Source organism: Mus pahari, chromosome 3 (genome assembly GCF_900095145.1).
Source record: "Mus pahari chromosome 3, PAHARI_EIJ_v1.1, whole genome shotgun sequence".
In the NCBI taxonomy this organism is placed as follows: Eukaryota; Metazoa; Chordata; class Mammalia; order Rodentia; family Muridae; genus Mus; species Mus pahari.
The window spans coordinates 114,280,450-114,297,005 of NC_034592.1; the positions used below are offsets into that span (position 1 = coordinate 114,280,450).

Sequence of the window (16,556 nt, forward strand, 5' to 3'; positions counted from 1 at the left end):
CTTGACTGGGGCCTGGTGCCATTTGGCCTATAATCCCCGCTACATGAGAGGCTGAGGCACAGGGTTCAAAAGCTGAAGGTCTTCTAGGGCTGCAGAGTGAGTTTAAGGGCAGACTAAGCAAATTCATGGAACATTCTCTGAAAAGTTTTAAAAAAATGATTGAGTGTGGGAATATAACTCAGGGGGAGAATGCTTGCATAGTATGGGTAAGGCCCTGTGCTCGTTTCCTAGCACATAAAAGAGGCAGAGAAGCCTTGCAGAGACTGTTTAACCATCTCCAAAAATTACCTGTATTTAAATCCCTGTAAGAAACTTCCTATGATGATTGGTCAGATGGCTCAGTGGTTACAGGTAATCTTACAGAGGACCCAAGTTTGGTTCCTAGTACCCACTTCAGGCAGCTCACAATAGCCTGTAACTCCAACTCCAGAGGGATATGGCTTGAACAGCACCTGTATTCATTTACCAAAACACACACACACACACACACACACACACACACACACACACATCAGACATGGTGGTACACACAATCCCAGCACTTGAAAGACAAGAGGCAGGCAGATCTCTGTGAATTCAAGTCCAGCTTGTTCTACATAGTAAGTTGTAGAGTAACCAGGGCTAAATAGTGAAACCTGAAGCAGACAGGTGAGAGGAAGTTTTACTGAAGAAGACACGTGAGGAGGATGCATGATGTTCGGAAAGAGTATAAATGGAACCCCACAAACAGTGAAAGGATGCTTCGCTAGTTTTTGCCAGGCACACAATGCTTCACTGGTCTTGCTTCGATGGTCTTCACTGGTCTTTCACTTCACAGAGAGAAACATGCCAAAGAACTTCTTGTGGTAATCCAGCTAATTCTTGTTGCTTCTGTTGACTCATGCAGATTTGGCAGAGCCTTGTGGTTTCTGCTGGATCGCTGCTGCTACTGATTCTTGTTTGGTGTTTGCTATTGGACTGGACTGCTGGTATCCTGACAACAAAGAGTATAATTGCCCCCAAAGAACTCCTTCTAAACAGGTCCACAACCCCCTTGTCTTATTCATCTTCTTTCTCCCCTAAAGTGGCTAAACGGGAGGTTGACGCTTTTAAGAACCCTAAATAAAGTAAGTTTAGAGAAAAATCTAAGCCTACAGAAACCCTGTCTCAAAACAAACAAACAAACAAACAAATAAATGCATTTGTTTTTGGAGGGGTGGAGTGAAAAAAATAAGACAAAAAAAAGTAAAAATAAATTTGTTCTGATAGGACCCTAACAAAATATATATTTATAGGAACTCTTAAAACTGTTATCTGAAGGGTTTGCACTTATAGAAGCTCCAGTTAGCATTGTTTTTAAAAAGCCAGTTGCATCACATCTTCATCAATAGAAAAAAATTGGTAATTCATTTCTTGAAACTAGCAAACAAAGTACGGCCACAGGTCACCAGCGTTTGTCTCAGTGATGAGTCAGAAATGCTTTTTATGGAACAATGTCACAGTGTGTCAGGACTACACATGCACTCATGTATTTTGTTTGAGGCAGGGTCTCGCCCTGGCTGTCATGGAGCTTGCTTTATAGACTAGACATGCCTCAAATTTGTAGAGATCTTTATGCCTCTATCTCCAGTATGCTACGATTACAGGCATATGCCACCACCCCCAGAATATGACACTCTTTAACCTAGCAACCCCAATTATAAAATTTATATCCACCGGGCAGTAGTGGCACATGCCTTTAATCCTAGCACTTGGGAGGCAGAGGCAGAGGCAGATGGATTTCTGGGTTTGAGGCCAGCCTGTTCTACAGAGTGAGTTCCAGGACAGCCAGGGCTACACAGAGAAACCTTGTTTCGAAAAACCAAAAGAAAAAAATTACATCTAATATTGTTATTATGCAATACATTTATTAGGCATAAACCTAATCATTGTTGAATTAATATTACTAATAGCAAAAATAGGAAATAAGTATAGAACAGATTAAACAATAGAATTTTATGTGGCTAAAAGAGAAGAAATTTTTTATAGCAACATGGAAGAATCCTGTATCTATCTATCGGGTTCTCCAGAAAAGTAGAACCGGTTGAAGTCGGCCCAAGAGCAGAACCAAAAGAAAGAGCCTAGGCGATCGCTTTACTTTAGGGAGTTGGCTCACACAGTTATGGTGGCTGGTGCGTCCCATAGTCAGCATGGTGACTTGATAGTACAGGAAGGAAAATGCTTCCTTCAGTTACAATGCAAATTCTGAGGCTTGGAAACTAGAAGAGGTAATGGGGTAGCTGTGGTCCAAAGGCTGTTAGACTCAGACTTAAGACTCAGCAAGAGCCAGTGTTTCTGTTTGAGTCTGAAGACAAGGGGAAGTGGGCCTGAGGTGCCAGTTCAAAAGCCATCAGGTTGTAAGAATTCTCTCATACCTAAGGGACAATTGGCCTTTGTGTTCTCCTCAGTCCTTCAGCTGACTGGATGAGGCGGGCCTACCCACAGAAGGTAGGGCAATCTGCTTTACCCTCTACTAACATCCCAGAACACTCTCACAGAGTCCTGAGAACAAGGCTGATGAAGCAACTGGATGCCCTGTGGTCCAGTTAAGTTGGTTCATAAAATAAATTCACTTATATCTACAAGAAGGTGAGAACATAGAATGTGATGCATGGCCCTGTATGTAAAGAAGAAACATAAGACAATGACACATGCGCCTTAGCACACAAAACCTGCTGTAATCCCCCTCAGTGCTAGGATTATGGGTGTGGTTGGTGCGTGCCTGTGTCCCAGCACTCAGGAGACTGACACACAGTGTTTTGAGTTAAAGACTTGATTCTGTCTCAATAAATAAATAAATAAATAAATAAATAAATAAAACATTCTGGAAGGGTGTCCAAGCAGACTTTTCATGTTCCGTTTTTATTTTTATTTTTTTGTTTTGGTTGTATTATGTTGTTTGTTTTGAGGTTTTGGTTTTTCAAGACAGGGTNTCTCAGTGTAGCTTTGGCTGTCCTGGAACTCACTCTGTAGACCAAGATGGCTTCATCCGCCTGCCTCTACGTCCCACATGCTGGGATTAAAGGCCTGCCCTTTATTTTTACTTTGTGTGTATGTGTTTTTTTAAAATCATTGTTGTGCTTAATCTATCCAAAACATTAAGTAACAACTCACAGCTGCTACTCACATGCTTTCTCTTCTTCAGGGTTGTCAGCCTGTTTGCACTCCTCTTTAAACATCTGGGGAATTATGGAATGAATAAGCCAAAGGAAATCAGAATTCAAGAATTCAGAGACAACCTGTGGGAATCACTTCTCCCTTCTACTGTGTGGGTCCCAGGGGTTGACCAAGTCATTTGACTTGGTGGCAGGTGCCTTTACCTGATGAGCCATTTCACCAGCTCAATTATTTTAATTTGTTGTTAAATTTTTGTTGGGTCCCCAGTTAACAGGACTGTTTGGGAAGGATTGGGAGGTGTGGCTTTGCTAGAGTGGGTGTGGCCTTATTGGAGGAGGTGTGTCTTTGGGGGTCAGTTTTGAGATTTCAAAAGTCATTACCAAACTCAGTCTTGCTCTCTCGTCCTGTAACTTGCGGGATATGTGAGCTCTCAGCTACTGCTGCAGCACCCTGCCTTCCTGCCACCAAGATCCCTGCCATGGTGATCATGGACTCACCCTCTGGAACTGTAAGGAAACACCCAATTAAATGCTTTCCCTCGAAAGTTGCCTTGGTCATGGTGTCTCCTTACAGCAAAGGAGAGAATCCTTAACCCACAATAATTTTCTTTTTTTGAGACAAGGTCTCATGTATGCCAGGTCTCATGATCTTACATTACCACAAAAGGAAAAATAGTTCCAACAATTCCTCTTGGTGTTGATGCCAGTATATGACCCCTCCCCAAGTTCGGACGGGACCCAGTGACATGCTTCTAATAAGCAGAACACAGCAAATGTGTTGGGATAGCACTTAAATGACTACATTAGATAAGATTGTGTTGTGCCAGGAAGCATTCGTGAACCCTAAAAGACCACCAAGGAGCTGACTCAGATTCCATTAGGGTAACTTCTTCCAACTGAGATACAGCCCCCTTTAACACAAACTCAAATTTGGGCCTCCTCACTGCTGACCCACAGGAGGGTTTGGTGAAGCAGCCCCGAACTCTCGTCAGGATAAGGTTTTATAGAAAATGGGGCATCCATTCTGGCAAGCATTTAACTGAATGTCTATTGTAAGCTGGCAGGTGAGTGCTCTGAAGCAAGATCATGCTCAATCACAAATGGTCTTAAGGTACATCTGAAACAATCAGACTAATCTTTGATTAACTGTTGCTAGGAAGTAGCTAGGGAGTAACTGGCCAAGGACAAGCCATGGAGTTCTTCCTGGAACTTGGGTTCAGCTGCAGGTCAAGTTCTCAGGCTTTTTTTTCTTTTTTAAGATGGAGGCTGTTTCCAAGATGGAGTAGGTTTGGCATCTCATCTGTAATTTCCTTTTTGCTACATACTCATATAAAATATTTAATGTTATTGTTTTAATTATGTGTATGTGTATATCAACATATGTGCAGGTCCCCTCAGAAACCAGAGGTAACAGATCCCCTGGAACTGGAGTTACAAGCAGTTATGGATTGCCCATTGTGTGTGCTGGGAATTGAATTCTACTCCTTACAAGAGCAGTTCATACTCTTAACCACTGAGCTTTATCTCCAGCCCTTTCATCTTTTGAATTAATTGAGACAGGGTCTCAATAGGTCCTGGATAGCCAACCTGGAACTTGCCATGTAGACCAGACTGACCTCACAGAACTAGAACTTTTATATTTTGGGTGGATAAACCAAGCAGCAGACCAGGCCAAGGTGTCCCACGTGGGAGAGGTTTATTATGCGGGAATAGGGGAGCAGCGAAGCGGGTAGAAGGGTAGAGAAGAGGAGAGAGAGAGAGAGGAGGGGGTGGCTTCCTCTCTTATACAGAAAATGAGGTCACACCAGCGAGGGCGGGAACTGAGCCAAGTGGATTGTGGGATTGAAGGTCGCTGCCCTGGCAACGCTGGTCAAGGATCACATGGTTAGGCGGGGCTTGCAGTATCCTGGTGCTAACAAGAACTGCCTCTGCTTCCCAAGTGCTTGGGATTAAAGATGTGCAGTACCACAACTGGTTTGCTAGCCCATTCTTTACTTTCTCACTTACCAGAACATGGTAAAAATAAGCTACTATGGGGCCAGCAAGATGGCCCAGTGGAAAAAGGCATTTGCCACAACCTGAGTTGGGATGTGTGTGTGGATAAGGGAATTCCTGTAAGAGTTGGTTTTCTCCTTCGCTGCATGCGTAAATATCATCCTCGTATTATTCAAATGCAGACAGGGCTTTGTAATGCTTCTTCTAAGAAGTTCCTGTCTCAGTGTTGTGTAAACATTGCTCCCATTTATTATCTGATTTGTCAATAAAAGCTGGTCAGCCAATGGCTGAGAGGAAAGAGACTAGGGATGGACTTTTTTTTTTTTTTTTTTTTTTTTTTGGTTTTTTGAGACAGGGTTTCTCTGTGTAGCCCTGGCTATCCTGGAACTCACTCCGTAGACCAGGGTGGCTTCAAACTCAGAAATTCACCTGCCTCTGCCTCCCAAGTGTTGGGATTAAAGGCGTGCGCCACCACGCCTGGCCGGCGGGCTGGACTTTCAATCCCAGCCGGGAAGGGGGAGGGTTGTGGGCGGTGGGAGTGGGTATTTCACCAGGAAGAAAGGGTTGAGGAGATGCCGTGGGAACACACCTGAAACAGAGAGAGCCAGATCAATACAAAAATGCAAGTATCTAGATTTTGGCTGGGAGGTAGGTAGATTAGTTTAGAGGATTAAAATAGATTAATAGTGCTCAGATATTGTGCCATAAAGCTTGATTAAATAAATCTTATAGTCTCTGTCTCATTTATTTGGGAGCAAGTTGGCTAAAGAAAAAATTATCACATTTAAAATTGCACTAATACTTCACTATGTGGTCTCTCTCTCTCACACACACACACCTACACAAACTGTAGCATGCATATACACACATACATAAATTTAAAATACAAATTAAAAAATTAAAGTTAGCTGCTGTATCTGGACTTAGGCTGTTTTGGGGGTTCTTCTTTGTTCCACCCTTTCAACCCCTATCAGTAGTTAGGAGAGGGGAAAGGCAGTGATGTTGTCCTTAGACTACTTCCTGCTGATTAGGCATCGAGTTCCTTGGGGCGAGTTTGATCTTTGCCATGAGGATATCTAATTTCTTTCTCCTTCTGTTCGCACTATCTAACAAACCGTGACCAACAGCAAGCAACAACCCACAGGGCCTCTTAGGGCCCTAGCATTTATTGACTCTCTGAAAAGTCTCCAGAATTCCAAATGTCACCCAATCCCAGAAACGATCTGCAGCTGGCAAAACCATGCCCCTGCTAAAGCAAGGAGCAAATCATAGCTTCTGTGGACAGTTTGAAGCAGCCCCATACTTATAATATTTCTGTGTTTTTTAAAGAATCCAAAATGCCAAAACTGTCACTACAAGCTACTCCCCTGGAAGTGGCCATATGTTGAAGAATTCAGAGCAGGCAAAAGCCAGCAATCATCAAAACACGAAAGCCCGGCAACCCACGAGGGACTGGCTTGCTAACAACAGAGTGTGCCTCCTTCCCCAGTTGTCACGGTTCTAGTTGAGCCGCTGGCCTTAACCTTGTAAACATCCTGGATCCGGGAAGTCTACGTTCCAGCTGAGCTATGCTCAGATTTGACCCTCAAAAAACACAAAAACAAAATCCATCATGTGTTGTTTTAAGCCTTTACATTGATGGTAATTTGTTATACAGTAATAGATAACCAAATACAAGTTACTTTTAATTTTTTTTTTTTTAAGTTTTTAGAGTTAAAGCTCATATCTAAGTGCACCACATACAGTCCTGGAGTCCATGGAGGTAGAGGAGGATGTTGGAGGCCCTGGAATTGGAGTGATCAACAGTTGTGAGCTGCCATGTGGGTGTTGGACATGGAACCTGTGTCCTCTGTAAGAACAGCAAATGCTAAGCCATCTCTCCAGCCCATCGCTTCAGTTCTGTATAATTGTTGCAGTGTGTCTCCCAGAACTCAGGGCACAAGAGTTTCTCCCATACAATATGCCTATGAATGGAGTTGCCAGGCCTTGGGACTTACAAATGTTCAGCATTACTGTCAGTCAGCAGCAAATCATTACAGTGAGGGTCATACCATGGTCAGGTGTCTTGGTCAGGGTTTCAAGTGACATGTAGCCAACGAACCATAAATTGAGACCAGTGTGTGGACAGGGCTGAAAATCATACAGAAAGCTAATTTAAGAGAGTCCATAGGCAAGGTTGAGGACATGAGTGGCCACAATTGGTAAAAATCGCAGCTTGGGTTTGGACAAGATTAGAGGACACTGCGGGGGGGGGGGGAGGAACGGACAAGGAGGGGGTCACCCAGTGCTAGAAGCAGGCTGTCACACATCACAGAATCTTCCCACTGGCATTATCATCAATGTAATAATAGGTCCACAGGGTCTAAAAGAGGACAACTGGGCGAAAGAGATAAAGGACAAGCCAGGAACTCACCGCCTTTGGGGATCCATACAGGCAGAAAGAGAAGGCAGGCACAGGAAATAATGTACAACAGCACCTTTAATGGAGACAACTCTGCCCTACCTTCCCAGGCACCCCTTAGAATGCTCCCTGAGAGGAGAGCGATTGCACAGCTGGATGCCTCCCTTACTCCCGCCTACTTCAACACCTTATCCCTTCCTCTCCAGCTGCTGTGATATCCAGCCCTGAAACTGGTCCCCGGTCAACACACACGATGGGCAAGAGAATTCCTCAGCTTCCGGGGATAATTTCTCGAGTGTCTGAGGCCTTGAAGATTTAGCAAGGAAAGAGATGAAGCTATCTTCTACGCTGAGAAAGGAACCGGTTCTAGAGGAGTGGAACGAGACAGAGGACCGCCTCTCCAGGCCCAGAGCCGGGAGCTTCAAAGTGGTGTGGGAGGTCATGCGGTGTGTTCGTACAGGTTTTCTGGGTTGTGGAAAGTGATCCTTTTTCCTGGACCCAGATGGAGTGTGAGGAGGCTCAGTCCCCGGCCTCGGCGTTGAGCACCCCCACGTTCGCCCGAACCCTCCGCAGCCGAGCGCCATAGCTGCAGAAGGCGCGCTAGTGAGCAGCTCGCTCCGCCCTCCCAACCTTGCGTCCGCAGGTGAGTGGGTGGGTCGCGGCGTCTGGGCTCCGGCGGGTACTGGGAAGCCCCGCGCAGCCCTGGCACCGCTCACCGCTGCTTGCGCTCGGCCTGCTGGAGCCGCCGGGAGAGATCATCGATGCGCACGTTCTTAAGTTGGAGCAGATGTTCCAGACGCTTCACCTTCATCTGAAGGACCTGGGTAGCGACGCAGAGACATCAAGTCTGAAGACCTGTTGTTGCCTTGCCAGTGTTTTGGCTCTGCAGGCTTCAAGCTGCCCCTTAGGCATCAGTGTCCCCTCCTCACCTACCTGTACTGTCTCTTGAGAGGCCAACAGCTCCTGCTCCTTTTCAGCGATCTGGAGGACGAAGCTCGGATCACCCTGCAGCGTCTGGTTATACCCAGGAGGTCGGGAAGCCAATGGACGGCCCTCTCTGCAGTGGGTAGCAGCTTAGCAGAGGCCTGGACGTCAGACCCCCACCTTTCCCTCCTAACCGTGGCCAGGCCTTCCCTCTTCATCTTCTCCCCACCGCAACCCCCAAGCCCCAAGGCACTGCCACCTAGTCTGTGTGGGGAAGTTACCAAGCCTGGTGAGGTCGAACTCTCAGCTTTACCTGAGCTGCTCTCCCAAGGCTGGGGCTCCCTCTCCTCGAACCTTCTGGGGCAAACCTAAGACAAAGCAAGTGGAGAAGTGACCTTGCTGGAGTCCTAGAATGACCCTAAAATTGATTAAAAGGAAGTGGGGAAAGCTGTTTCTGAGATAACTGGAACATTGTCTTACCCATATCCATGTAGCCACTGCTATCCTGAGGAACCAGCTCCTGAAAGAACAGATGTGGTCTCCTGTGAGCCTGGGGTCACCTAACTCCAAGAATCCCCGTTTCCTTTCCACAACCCCATAGGCCAGGTTCTTTTAGATAGACACCTTGTCTTCCTATTTATCACCACATCAGGTTCTCCACTGTCTGGGGAGCACCCCTGCCCAATACCCCAATACCCCGTCCCAATCACCAAGCTCACCAGCCCCACCTGTAAGGAGCCAACACCCAGCTTCTGGCGCTTCTGCCGGTCCTCCAGGCGCTGCCTCAGTGGAATGAGCACTAGCTCCACTACCCCCGGAGAACACTGTGCAATCTTCCGCATCACATCGTCGGGGACCGAGAAGTTCAGCTTGTTCAGCACCTTTCTAGGGGGTGGATATGAGATAAGCAGATTGGGAACCGGGGAAAATGCAAAAGAAGTGGACATCGTACCAGAGGAAGGGCAGACATCTGAAGCCCTCTCTGCTTGAGTGTTCCAAGTTCTTTGTTTCTACCCAGATAAAGTAATTACTTGGTTTTTGTTTCTAAATGGATTCTTCTGTTTCCCCTTCCCCCCCAGCAGTCCCAGTGTTGTCATTTAGCATTTTGTATTGCTAGGAACCAACCCAGGGATTTTGTGTGTGTGTGTGTGTGTGTGTGTGTGTGTGTGTGTGTGTCCGCTACCAAGCCACATCCCCAGCCAAAGTCACTTCTGCACCCAGGGATTCTACTACCTGTTCAGGTGACCCCAGTTGCTGAGCTTCTGCTGGAGAGAGTTGGCAGGGACATAATTGTGCATCTCCACCATCTTGGGGAAGTAAAACTTGATAAGCTCTGCAACCAGGACTGAGGGGAAAGGGTTGGGAGCAGATACAAAAGGCAGGAGCATAGGATCAAGGAAGAAGGGGTAGAGATAGAGAAAGGGAAGGGTCATAGAAAGGAGATAAAGAAAGCCAGATCAAAGATCCGTTCAAGATCCCCCCCATGTCTCAGCATATTCCTCTGTCTCAGATCATAGGAAAACTCAGTCTCCAAGAGGGCCCTATACGGGTCTGCAGCCTTATCCTAGGAATTCACATGGACACACACGCACATGCACACACACACACACACACACACACACACACACGCACGTATTAGTAGAGTCACAGATTAACACAAGCAGAAAGACATCCTTCTCCAGGAAGGGCGGTATAGCTTAGTTGGCGGCATGCTCAAAGCACTGCACTCAACCCCCCTAGGGCCATTTAAGCAGCATGGTAGCTCATGCCTGCAAGCCCACCACACAGGATGCAGGAAAATAGTGAGTTCTGGGCTACATAGCAACTATGTGTCTCGAAAATGTCCATCTACAGATGCATGTAGGGCAGAATGTATAGATGCACACAGCAAATAAGTGCCAAGTACACATGAGAACATGCATAGAAACACATACAAGTCACACATATACACTGCCTCTTCAATTATACACATAGAAATGAAGGACATTCTGCCTACAGAACTATGCATTTCTTAAATACAGGAGCCTTTCCTGAAAAACAAACATACAACCACAAAAAAAAAATCATACACAGGCAGGACAGAACATGTCAATACAAAAGAACACAGGCTAGGGATTTAGCCCCATTGGTAGCAAGCTTGCTTAGCGTTCACACTGCCCTGGGTTTGACTCCCTAGCACCACACTAAAAACAAACAACAGGAGTAGTGGCACTGTGCCTATAATCTCAGAACTTGAGAGGCAAACGTAGGAATGTAGGAATGTAGTAGAGGTGGAGAGTCAGGAGTTCAAGACTATCTCACAAAACAGCAATGGAAATTACAAGACAGACTGCAGAACACAGCAATGTGAGCAAACACAGGTTCACAGACACACAGCTTAGTTCTTAAAGCCCCTGAAGGAAGACACACAGATACACTCCATGCACACAAGATAGAATGGACATACATTGTTCACACACAGAAGAATCATGCAACCGATCACTTCCACAATTAAAGGCCCAAAATACGGATCCCACCCCACCCCACTCTATACAGACACATAACAACAATAGCATATACACTAATCCATTAAATATACATAAAGACAGTATTTTAAAACACACAACAATGCACACCTCCGTCACTGAAGTCCCGGGAGAGGTTTCTCTTGGGTCGGGACAGAGGGATGTTGTCTACCCAGAGGTACAGCTGGTGCAGAGCCTCCTCATCCACGCTGCTTTCCATTGGATCCAGAGCAAGGCCTCAACGTTCCCGACAGAGCCCAGCGCCAGCCCCAGGACCCTTGAAATGCCTCCTCTCGCAACTGGGAGCGTTCAAATATACGTTTGGGTCTTTATTCCTCACAGACTCAAATCCCTTCTGGGAGCAGCCATATTGTTTTCCGAAACCATAGCAACCGTCGCTACTTGCCTGGAAACAGAGACTTCTGGGAGTTGTAGTTTTTCCATGTTACCTTCCCCTGGGCCCAACTTTGAAAGGGCAGTTGACTGTTCTTATATCTTCCTTTCTCTCCAAGAAGGCATCACCTATCTGCCAACACCACCTGCTGAACAATCATTGACTCATTCTGGGCTTTACGAAAATCTACTATGTCCCCAAGCCCCTTTCCCTTTCTGTGTCATTTATCAGCCCTACAGGAAGCAGCATAGCAGCATTACCACACAAGTCACCATTGGGGCGGGAGGCAGAGCTCTGCTAATATACATATCAAGATCGTGTGATAAGTTGTTTATTTGGAAATTATTTTCTTATGGGTATGGGTGTTTTACCTGTATATATATATATATGTGTGTGTGTGTACCATGCGTGTGCTGGGTGCACTCAAAAGACAGGTGTTGGATCCCCCCTGGAACTGGTTTTAGAGATGGTTGTGAGCCACCATGTTGGTGCTAAGAACCAAATCTGGATCCTGTGGAAGCACAGGCAGTACCCTAACCACTAACCCTCCTCTCACGCCTCTGACACGCTGTTTAATAGTGCTCTCAACAGCTCCCTTCCCTGAAACTGCAGGCCTAGGGTCATTGCCATTTCCACATCCCAGCAATGTGCTCTTCTGGAGCCTTTCATATGTAACCCAGACTCCCAGGGAGAGCAGATGAAGGCTAGTTTCTTAGGGAAGGTCATTTAATTCCTTAACCCTATTTCCTTTGTAAAATGGAAAGTTTTCAGTTTCTTGTCCCAAAGATGTACTTGGAAAGTAATTTACAAATAGTAAAAAAAAAAAAAAAAGTGTAAGTATCTTGAATTTGTATGGGTTTGGGGGGACTGCACGTCGGCTGTACAAAAAACAGCTTCCACAGACACGGCCAAGGTCCTTGCTTCCCTCTAAAGGCTGGTCTGAACTGGAAATTGATTTCTGCAACCAGGAGGGCTGGGAACACAGGTCCCTCCTTGGGGAAGAAACACAAAGTACTAAACTTTCTCCGAGAAGGAGAAAGTTTGCTTCCAATAGGCTAATGGATGTGGGGCTGGGCATATTACTGAACCTCTCTGCCTGTTTGTCATGGCTTTTGTTACTCCATTAGGGCACCTGAGTGTTTGACACCTAGCACAAAAAAAAAAAAGAGCCGTATTAGCACCAGCTTGTGTTAAATCATAAGAGTCCAGTAGAAGAGATTCTTGTTGGCAGGCAACAGACCAAAGAGAGTTGACTTGGAACTTGGGACAAAGGTCCTGGATTAGCCAGGGATATCTAGAGAAAAGGCCACTGCTCCCTCCTACTTACTCCAGAGCAAGCCCACAGGATAGACTAGACTTTCTGGTCCTCTCCTCCAGGCTCCCAACTAGAGGAAGGGGTGATGTCATATGGAATCTCAATCCCTTTGCTTGACTTTGTTTCAAAACTTTCAAGGGAAAGTGTGGCTCAGCAGTGAGCCACTTACCAGGATTGCTATAGGCCCTGGTTCCTCCCTACCTTAATACAAATAAAACAAAATTTGTGTTAAAAAAACAAAACAAATTTCCAAGGGAGGTAATCCCCTAGTGTCAGAAATATAAGACTCAACCTTTCTGGCCCCCACCTAAGGTAAACAAGGCACAAAGGGTGACTTAGATATCCCCCACCCCTTCACATTCCTGGTGGCTGGGCTATGTTGGGTTTGGGGATTTACCAGGGGTAATATACCAGCCCTAGTCAAGGTGGGAAAACCGGTTTGGTACTGAGAGTTACCTACCCTGACCAGGCTTTTCCTTGGCTGGAACCTGAAGGCTTCAGAAAGGAAGAGCCATGAGGGAAGGGGCTGGGCACTGAAAGAAGGACGTGCCTTCACCTTTGGACTGGAGCGGGGGGGGGGGGGGAGTGGCCTTGCACATGGGGCTGCAATTTGTATCCCAATAACTTCGCCTTCTGTTACTGTGCTGTGGCTAACAGGCTTGAAAATGTCAATCAAAGGCCCGAAGAACTCCCTCGTAGGGTAAGATAAGGGTACCTCCAACTCCAACTTGGCTCATAGCCATCCCAAAGTTGTTCTCATTCCAGCTGACTTTAACTAGCTTTGGTGGGCTGGGTCATCAGGTGCATATGGCCTAATCTGCCCCAAGAGACTGCTGGCTCCCTATCTCCTGCCCCACCCGGAGCTTTTCACTAACAAAGTTTAAGGCTAAGGTTCCTCAAGTCTATCAAAAGATGTTAACACCCTCCTTCCCCAGAATTCTGTAACATTTAGATGTGGGTGTCACCGCCTGCCACTCACCCCAGTCACGTCCATCTGCTCAAACCTTGCTTCCATGTCCCGCTAGTGGCAAGAACCATGGGGAAATCAGGAAAGGATGTGTCCCCCAAGATAGACGCAAGCCCAGCCCATGAAGGATGCATCCTTGGCTGTTAAAACATTCACTCCCACAAAAGGGGAGTGGACAGATTTATTGAATTCAAGCTGGGAAAGGAGCACCTGGGTGGCTGGACTCTGGGCCCAGCCCCAGGCCCCTCTGCCCAGGATGGGGGGTCTGCAGAGGATGAGGCAGAGGCCTGCAGCTGTCCAGACTGGAGGTGCCTGCTGTCACGCCCCTGGAGGGCCTCCCGGAAACCTCCAATCTGGAAAGAAAACCAAGGGCCAAAGACTGGGCCAGAGGAAGGGATCTGGGGAGGTGGAAGCAGGCAGAGGCAGGCTCGGGAGCTCGCCCTAAGTTACACTGTGCTTCTTTAGACAGCCTACAGATGCAGGAGGGGGGCTGCTAGTTTTGTGGGGGCCTAGGCTAGACCTTTCTCTGGAGCCCTTTCCAGAATGGCTTTGGGATCCCCCCCACCGAAGACCTGGCTGGGTGGCAGGGGGAGAGGCACTCTCTGGCCAAGAGCTTCCAGGACCCAACCCTGGCTGCCACTGTGATCGAGTTCACTGATGGCATGGTGTGGTAGCACCGGACAGCTCCCCACCCATCCAGTGCCCTGAGCCCAGGGACTAATGGGGAGGAAAGAGGATTCTGAGAAAGAGGCAACAGAAGTGAGGGGGACCTCAGCCCCTGGGCCTGTCTCGGAGCCTGGAGCCTGGCGAAGCGTTGCTGAAAGCCCTGGGCTTCTCCCGCCATCTCCAGCAGCTGCCCAGAGTTCTCTCTCTCTGCCTTGGGCAGGAGCAGCTCATCTGGGCTGGGGTACAGCTATGTCCAGCAGCTCAGCTTTGATGTCCAAGACCCCGAACTCCCGCCTGCCTGGCATGGTTCTTCCTGGTCACGTGGACCAGATCATGTTCCAAATGAAGGATGTGACTCTGCACTCGGTCATCGATGGGAAAGGAGGTCAGGTACCTCTTGACCATGGCAAAGTAAGCCATGGCCTCCCCAAAGCTGGGCACAGGGACCTCATCACCATCCTCATCATCATCATCCTCATCTTCTTCATCTTCCTCGTCCTCCTCTTCCTCATCCTCTTCATCACTGTCTGAGTCAGAGTCCTCTCCTCCTTCCAAGAAATGGAGGGTGGGGCACTGGGCCTCTTCCTGGACACTATAACCCCCAAAACCACCACTGGCTTCCACTACTCCCTGGGCCCAGTCCTCAGCCTCTAAACCCTCAGAGGAACTTTCTTCCTCCTCTTCATCACTATCATCAACCTCACCCTCCTCTTCTACCTCTTCCTCTTCCTCTCCTACCTCCTCTCCTTCCCCTCCTTCTTCCTCCTCCCCTTCTTCTTCCTCTTCCTCCTCCTCTTCCCCTTCACCCTCCTCCTCCTCTTCCTCCTCCTCCTCTTCCTCCTCTTCCTCTCCCTCACTCTTGAAGGAAGTGGTGATAGTGGCATTAAGGCCACCTCCAAAACCGGCCTCACGAAAGCAAGTCGCTATGTCCGAGGGCTCTACTGCCTGCCAGGCCGCAGCCACAAAGTGCAGGGCCTCCACTAGGCCCAGTTGCAAGCCTGAGGGATCCTGGCCTTCGAGTGCTGCCATGGCCTTGAGCAACATTGCCTGGCGGTAGTGGCCCTTCACCTGCTGGACCACTCCTCGCTCCAATGGATGCACGGTGCCAGGAGGGAAGAAGGCCAGCTGCACGTGCCGCAGGCCGGAGGTGTCCAAGGACTGGGCAGCCAGACGGCCGGCCAGCAGAAGGACCCGACGAGATTCTGCAGCCATTCGAGTGTCCAGAGCTTTCAAGTACTTGGCCAGAGCCTGGGTGGTGACTCCACCCTTCGAGTTGGCAGTGTAGTCGCAGGGCAGACCACCTTGGCCTGCACGGGGCTTGGCAGACTTGCCTGCGACCAGTGGGGGAAGCTTCTCGCTGCCATCGGCGTTGGCGCACAGCAAAACGCTAAGGCGCTGGGTGGCCTGGCGCGCGGGTCCATCACCTCCCCAGAGCCCTGAGGCCTGGTCCGACAGAAAGTCGTACCACAGGCTGGTCTCGGTGGCGCTGAACACGTCCTGCGAGGCGTAGCCCTCAGCTACCGACGGCGGCTGCTCCTCCCGCGCGCGCCAGCCGGGTGTGCTCCCACCGCTGCCCTCGGAGGGCACCGTGGCTGGGCCGGCAGGTGCCGCTGGGGCCCGAGAGGCAGAGCTTCGCGACCGAGAACGCGTCACGCCGCTGCAGGCCACTACACCGTGGCGCCTGCGGAAGCGATCCAGCCAGCCGTTGGAAGCAGTGAAGTCGTCCATGCCCAGCTCCTCCGCGATCCGCAGCGCCTTCTCTTTCAGGATGATGCCCTTGACCGGGAGCCCGGCGGCGCGGATCTGCTGGAACCAAGCGATGAGAAGCCCCTCCAGCTTGTCGTACGGGGACAGTTTGTTGGTCTTGCGGCAGGTGGAGGCCACTCCGTACTTGCGCTCCGACGCCAGGATGGCGCGCTTGTTCTTCAGGATGGTGCTCAGCGTGGACGGCGGGATGTTGAAGCGCCGCGCTATCTCGCCCTTGCGTAGGTCCGGGTTCTCCTCCACCTCCTGGATGATCCGCGACTTCTCCCGGAACGTCAGCTGCCGCCGCTTGGGGCCCATCCCGGCGCGCCCTCCGCCCCGGGGCCCGGCACCGCCGTCGCCGCCCCGGGGCGGGGGGCCCGGGCCCGCGGCGGGGGGCACCTGGTGGCCTCTCCGTGCGCCCCGCCCGAGACAAAGCGGCTCGCGGGGCGGCGGCGGGCGGTGGCGAGCTGCGCGGGAGGCGCGGGCGGCAGGACGTGCCCAGCGGGGAGC

General features: G+C 49.1%; 2 protein-coding genes across 2 annotated transcripts; both read right to left on the minus strand.

Moving 5' to 3' along the window:
• Positions 1-7,590: 7,590 nt before the first annotated feature.
• Spef1 (sperm flagellar 1) lies at positions 7,591-13,212 on the minus strand. Its single transcript, XM_021193972.2, has 7 exons — positions 11,070-13,212; positions 9,688-9,799; positions 9,183-9,339; positions 8,935-8,974; positions 8,768-8,822; positions 8,464-8,587; positions 7,591-8,350 (listed from the first exon to the last, which is right to left on the minus strand). The coding sequence occupies exons 1-7, from the start codon at positions 11,176-11,178 to the stop codon at positions 8,243-8,245; spliced, it is 705 nt and encodes a 234-aa protein (XP_021049631.1). The 5' UTR covers positions 11,179-13,212; the 3' UTR covers positions 7,591-8,242.
• A 558-nt stretch (positions 13,213-13,770) lies between these two features.
• On the minus strand, positions 13,771-16,556 carry Cenpb (centromere protein B). Its single transcript, XM_021194411.1, has one exon. The coding sequence runs from the start codon at positions 16,362-16,364 to the stop codon at positions 14,562-14,564; it is 1,803 nt and encodes a 600-aa protein (XP_021050070.1). The 5' UTR covers positions 16,365-16,556; the 3' UTR covers positions 13,771-14,561.

Excerpts from the sequence above, each read along its gene's own strand:
- Cenpb (XM_021194411.1), bottom strand. The coding sequence starts at position 16,364 with ATGGGCCCCAAGCGGCGGCAGCTGACGTTCCGGGAGAAGTCGCGGATC.
- Spef1 (XM_021193972.2), bottom strand. The coding sequence starts at position 11,178 with ATGGAAAGCAGCGTGGATGAGGAGGCTCTGCACCAGCTGTACCTCTGG. Across the intron at positions 9,340-9,687 it reads AACTGGGGTCACCTGAACAG|AAAGGTGCTGAACAAGCTGA; the intron begins GTAGTAGAATCC and ends TCCACCCCCTAG. Across the intron at positions 8,975-9,182 it reads TGGGTGTTGGCTCCTTACAG|GAGCTGGTTCCTCAGGATAG; the intron begins GTGGGGCTGGTG and ends CTGTTCTTTCAG.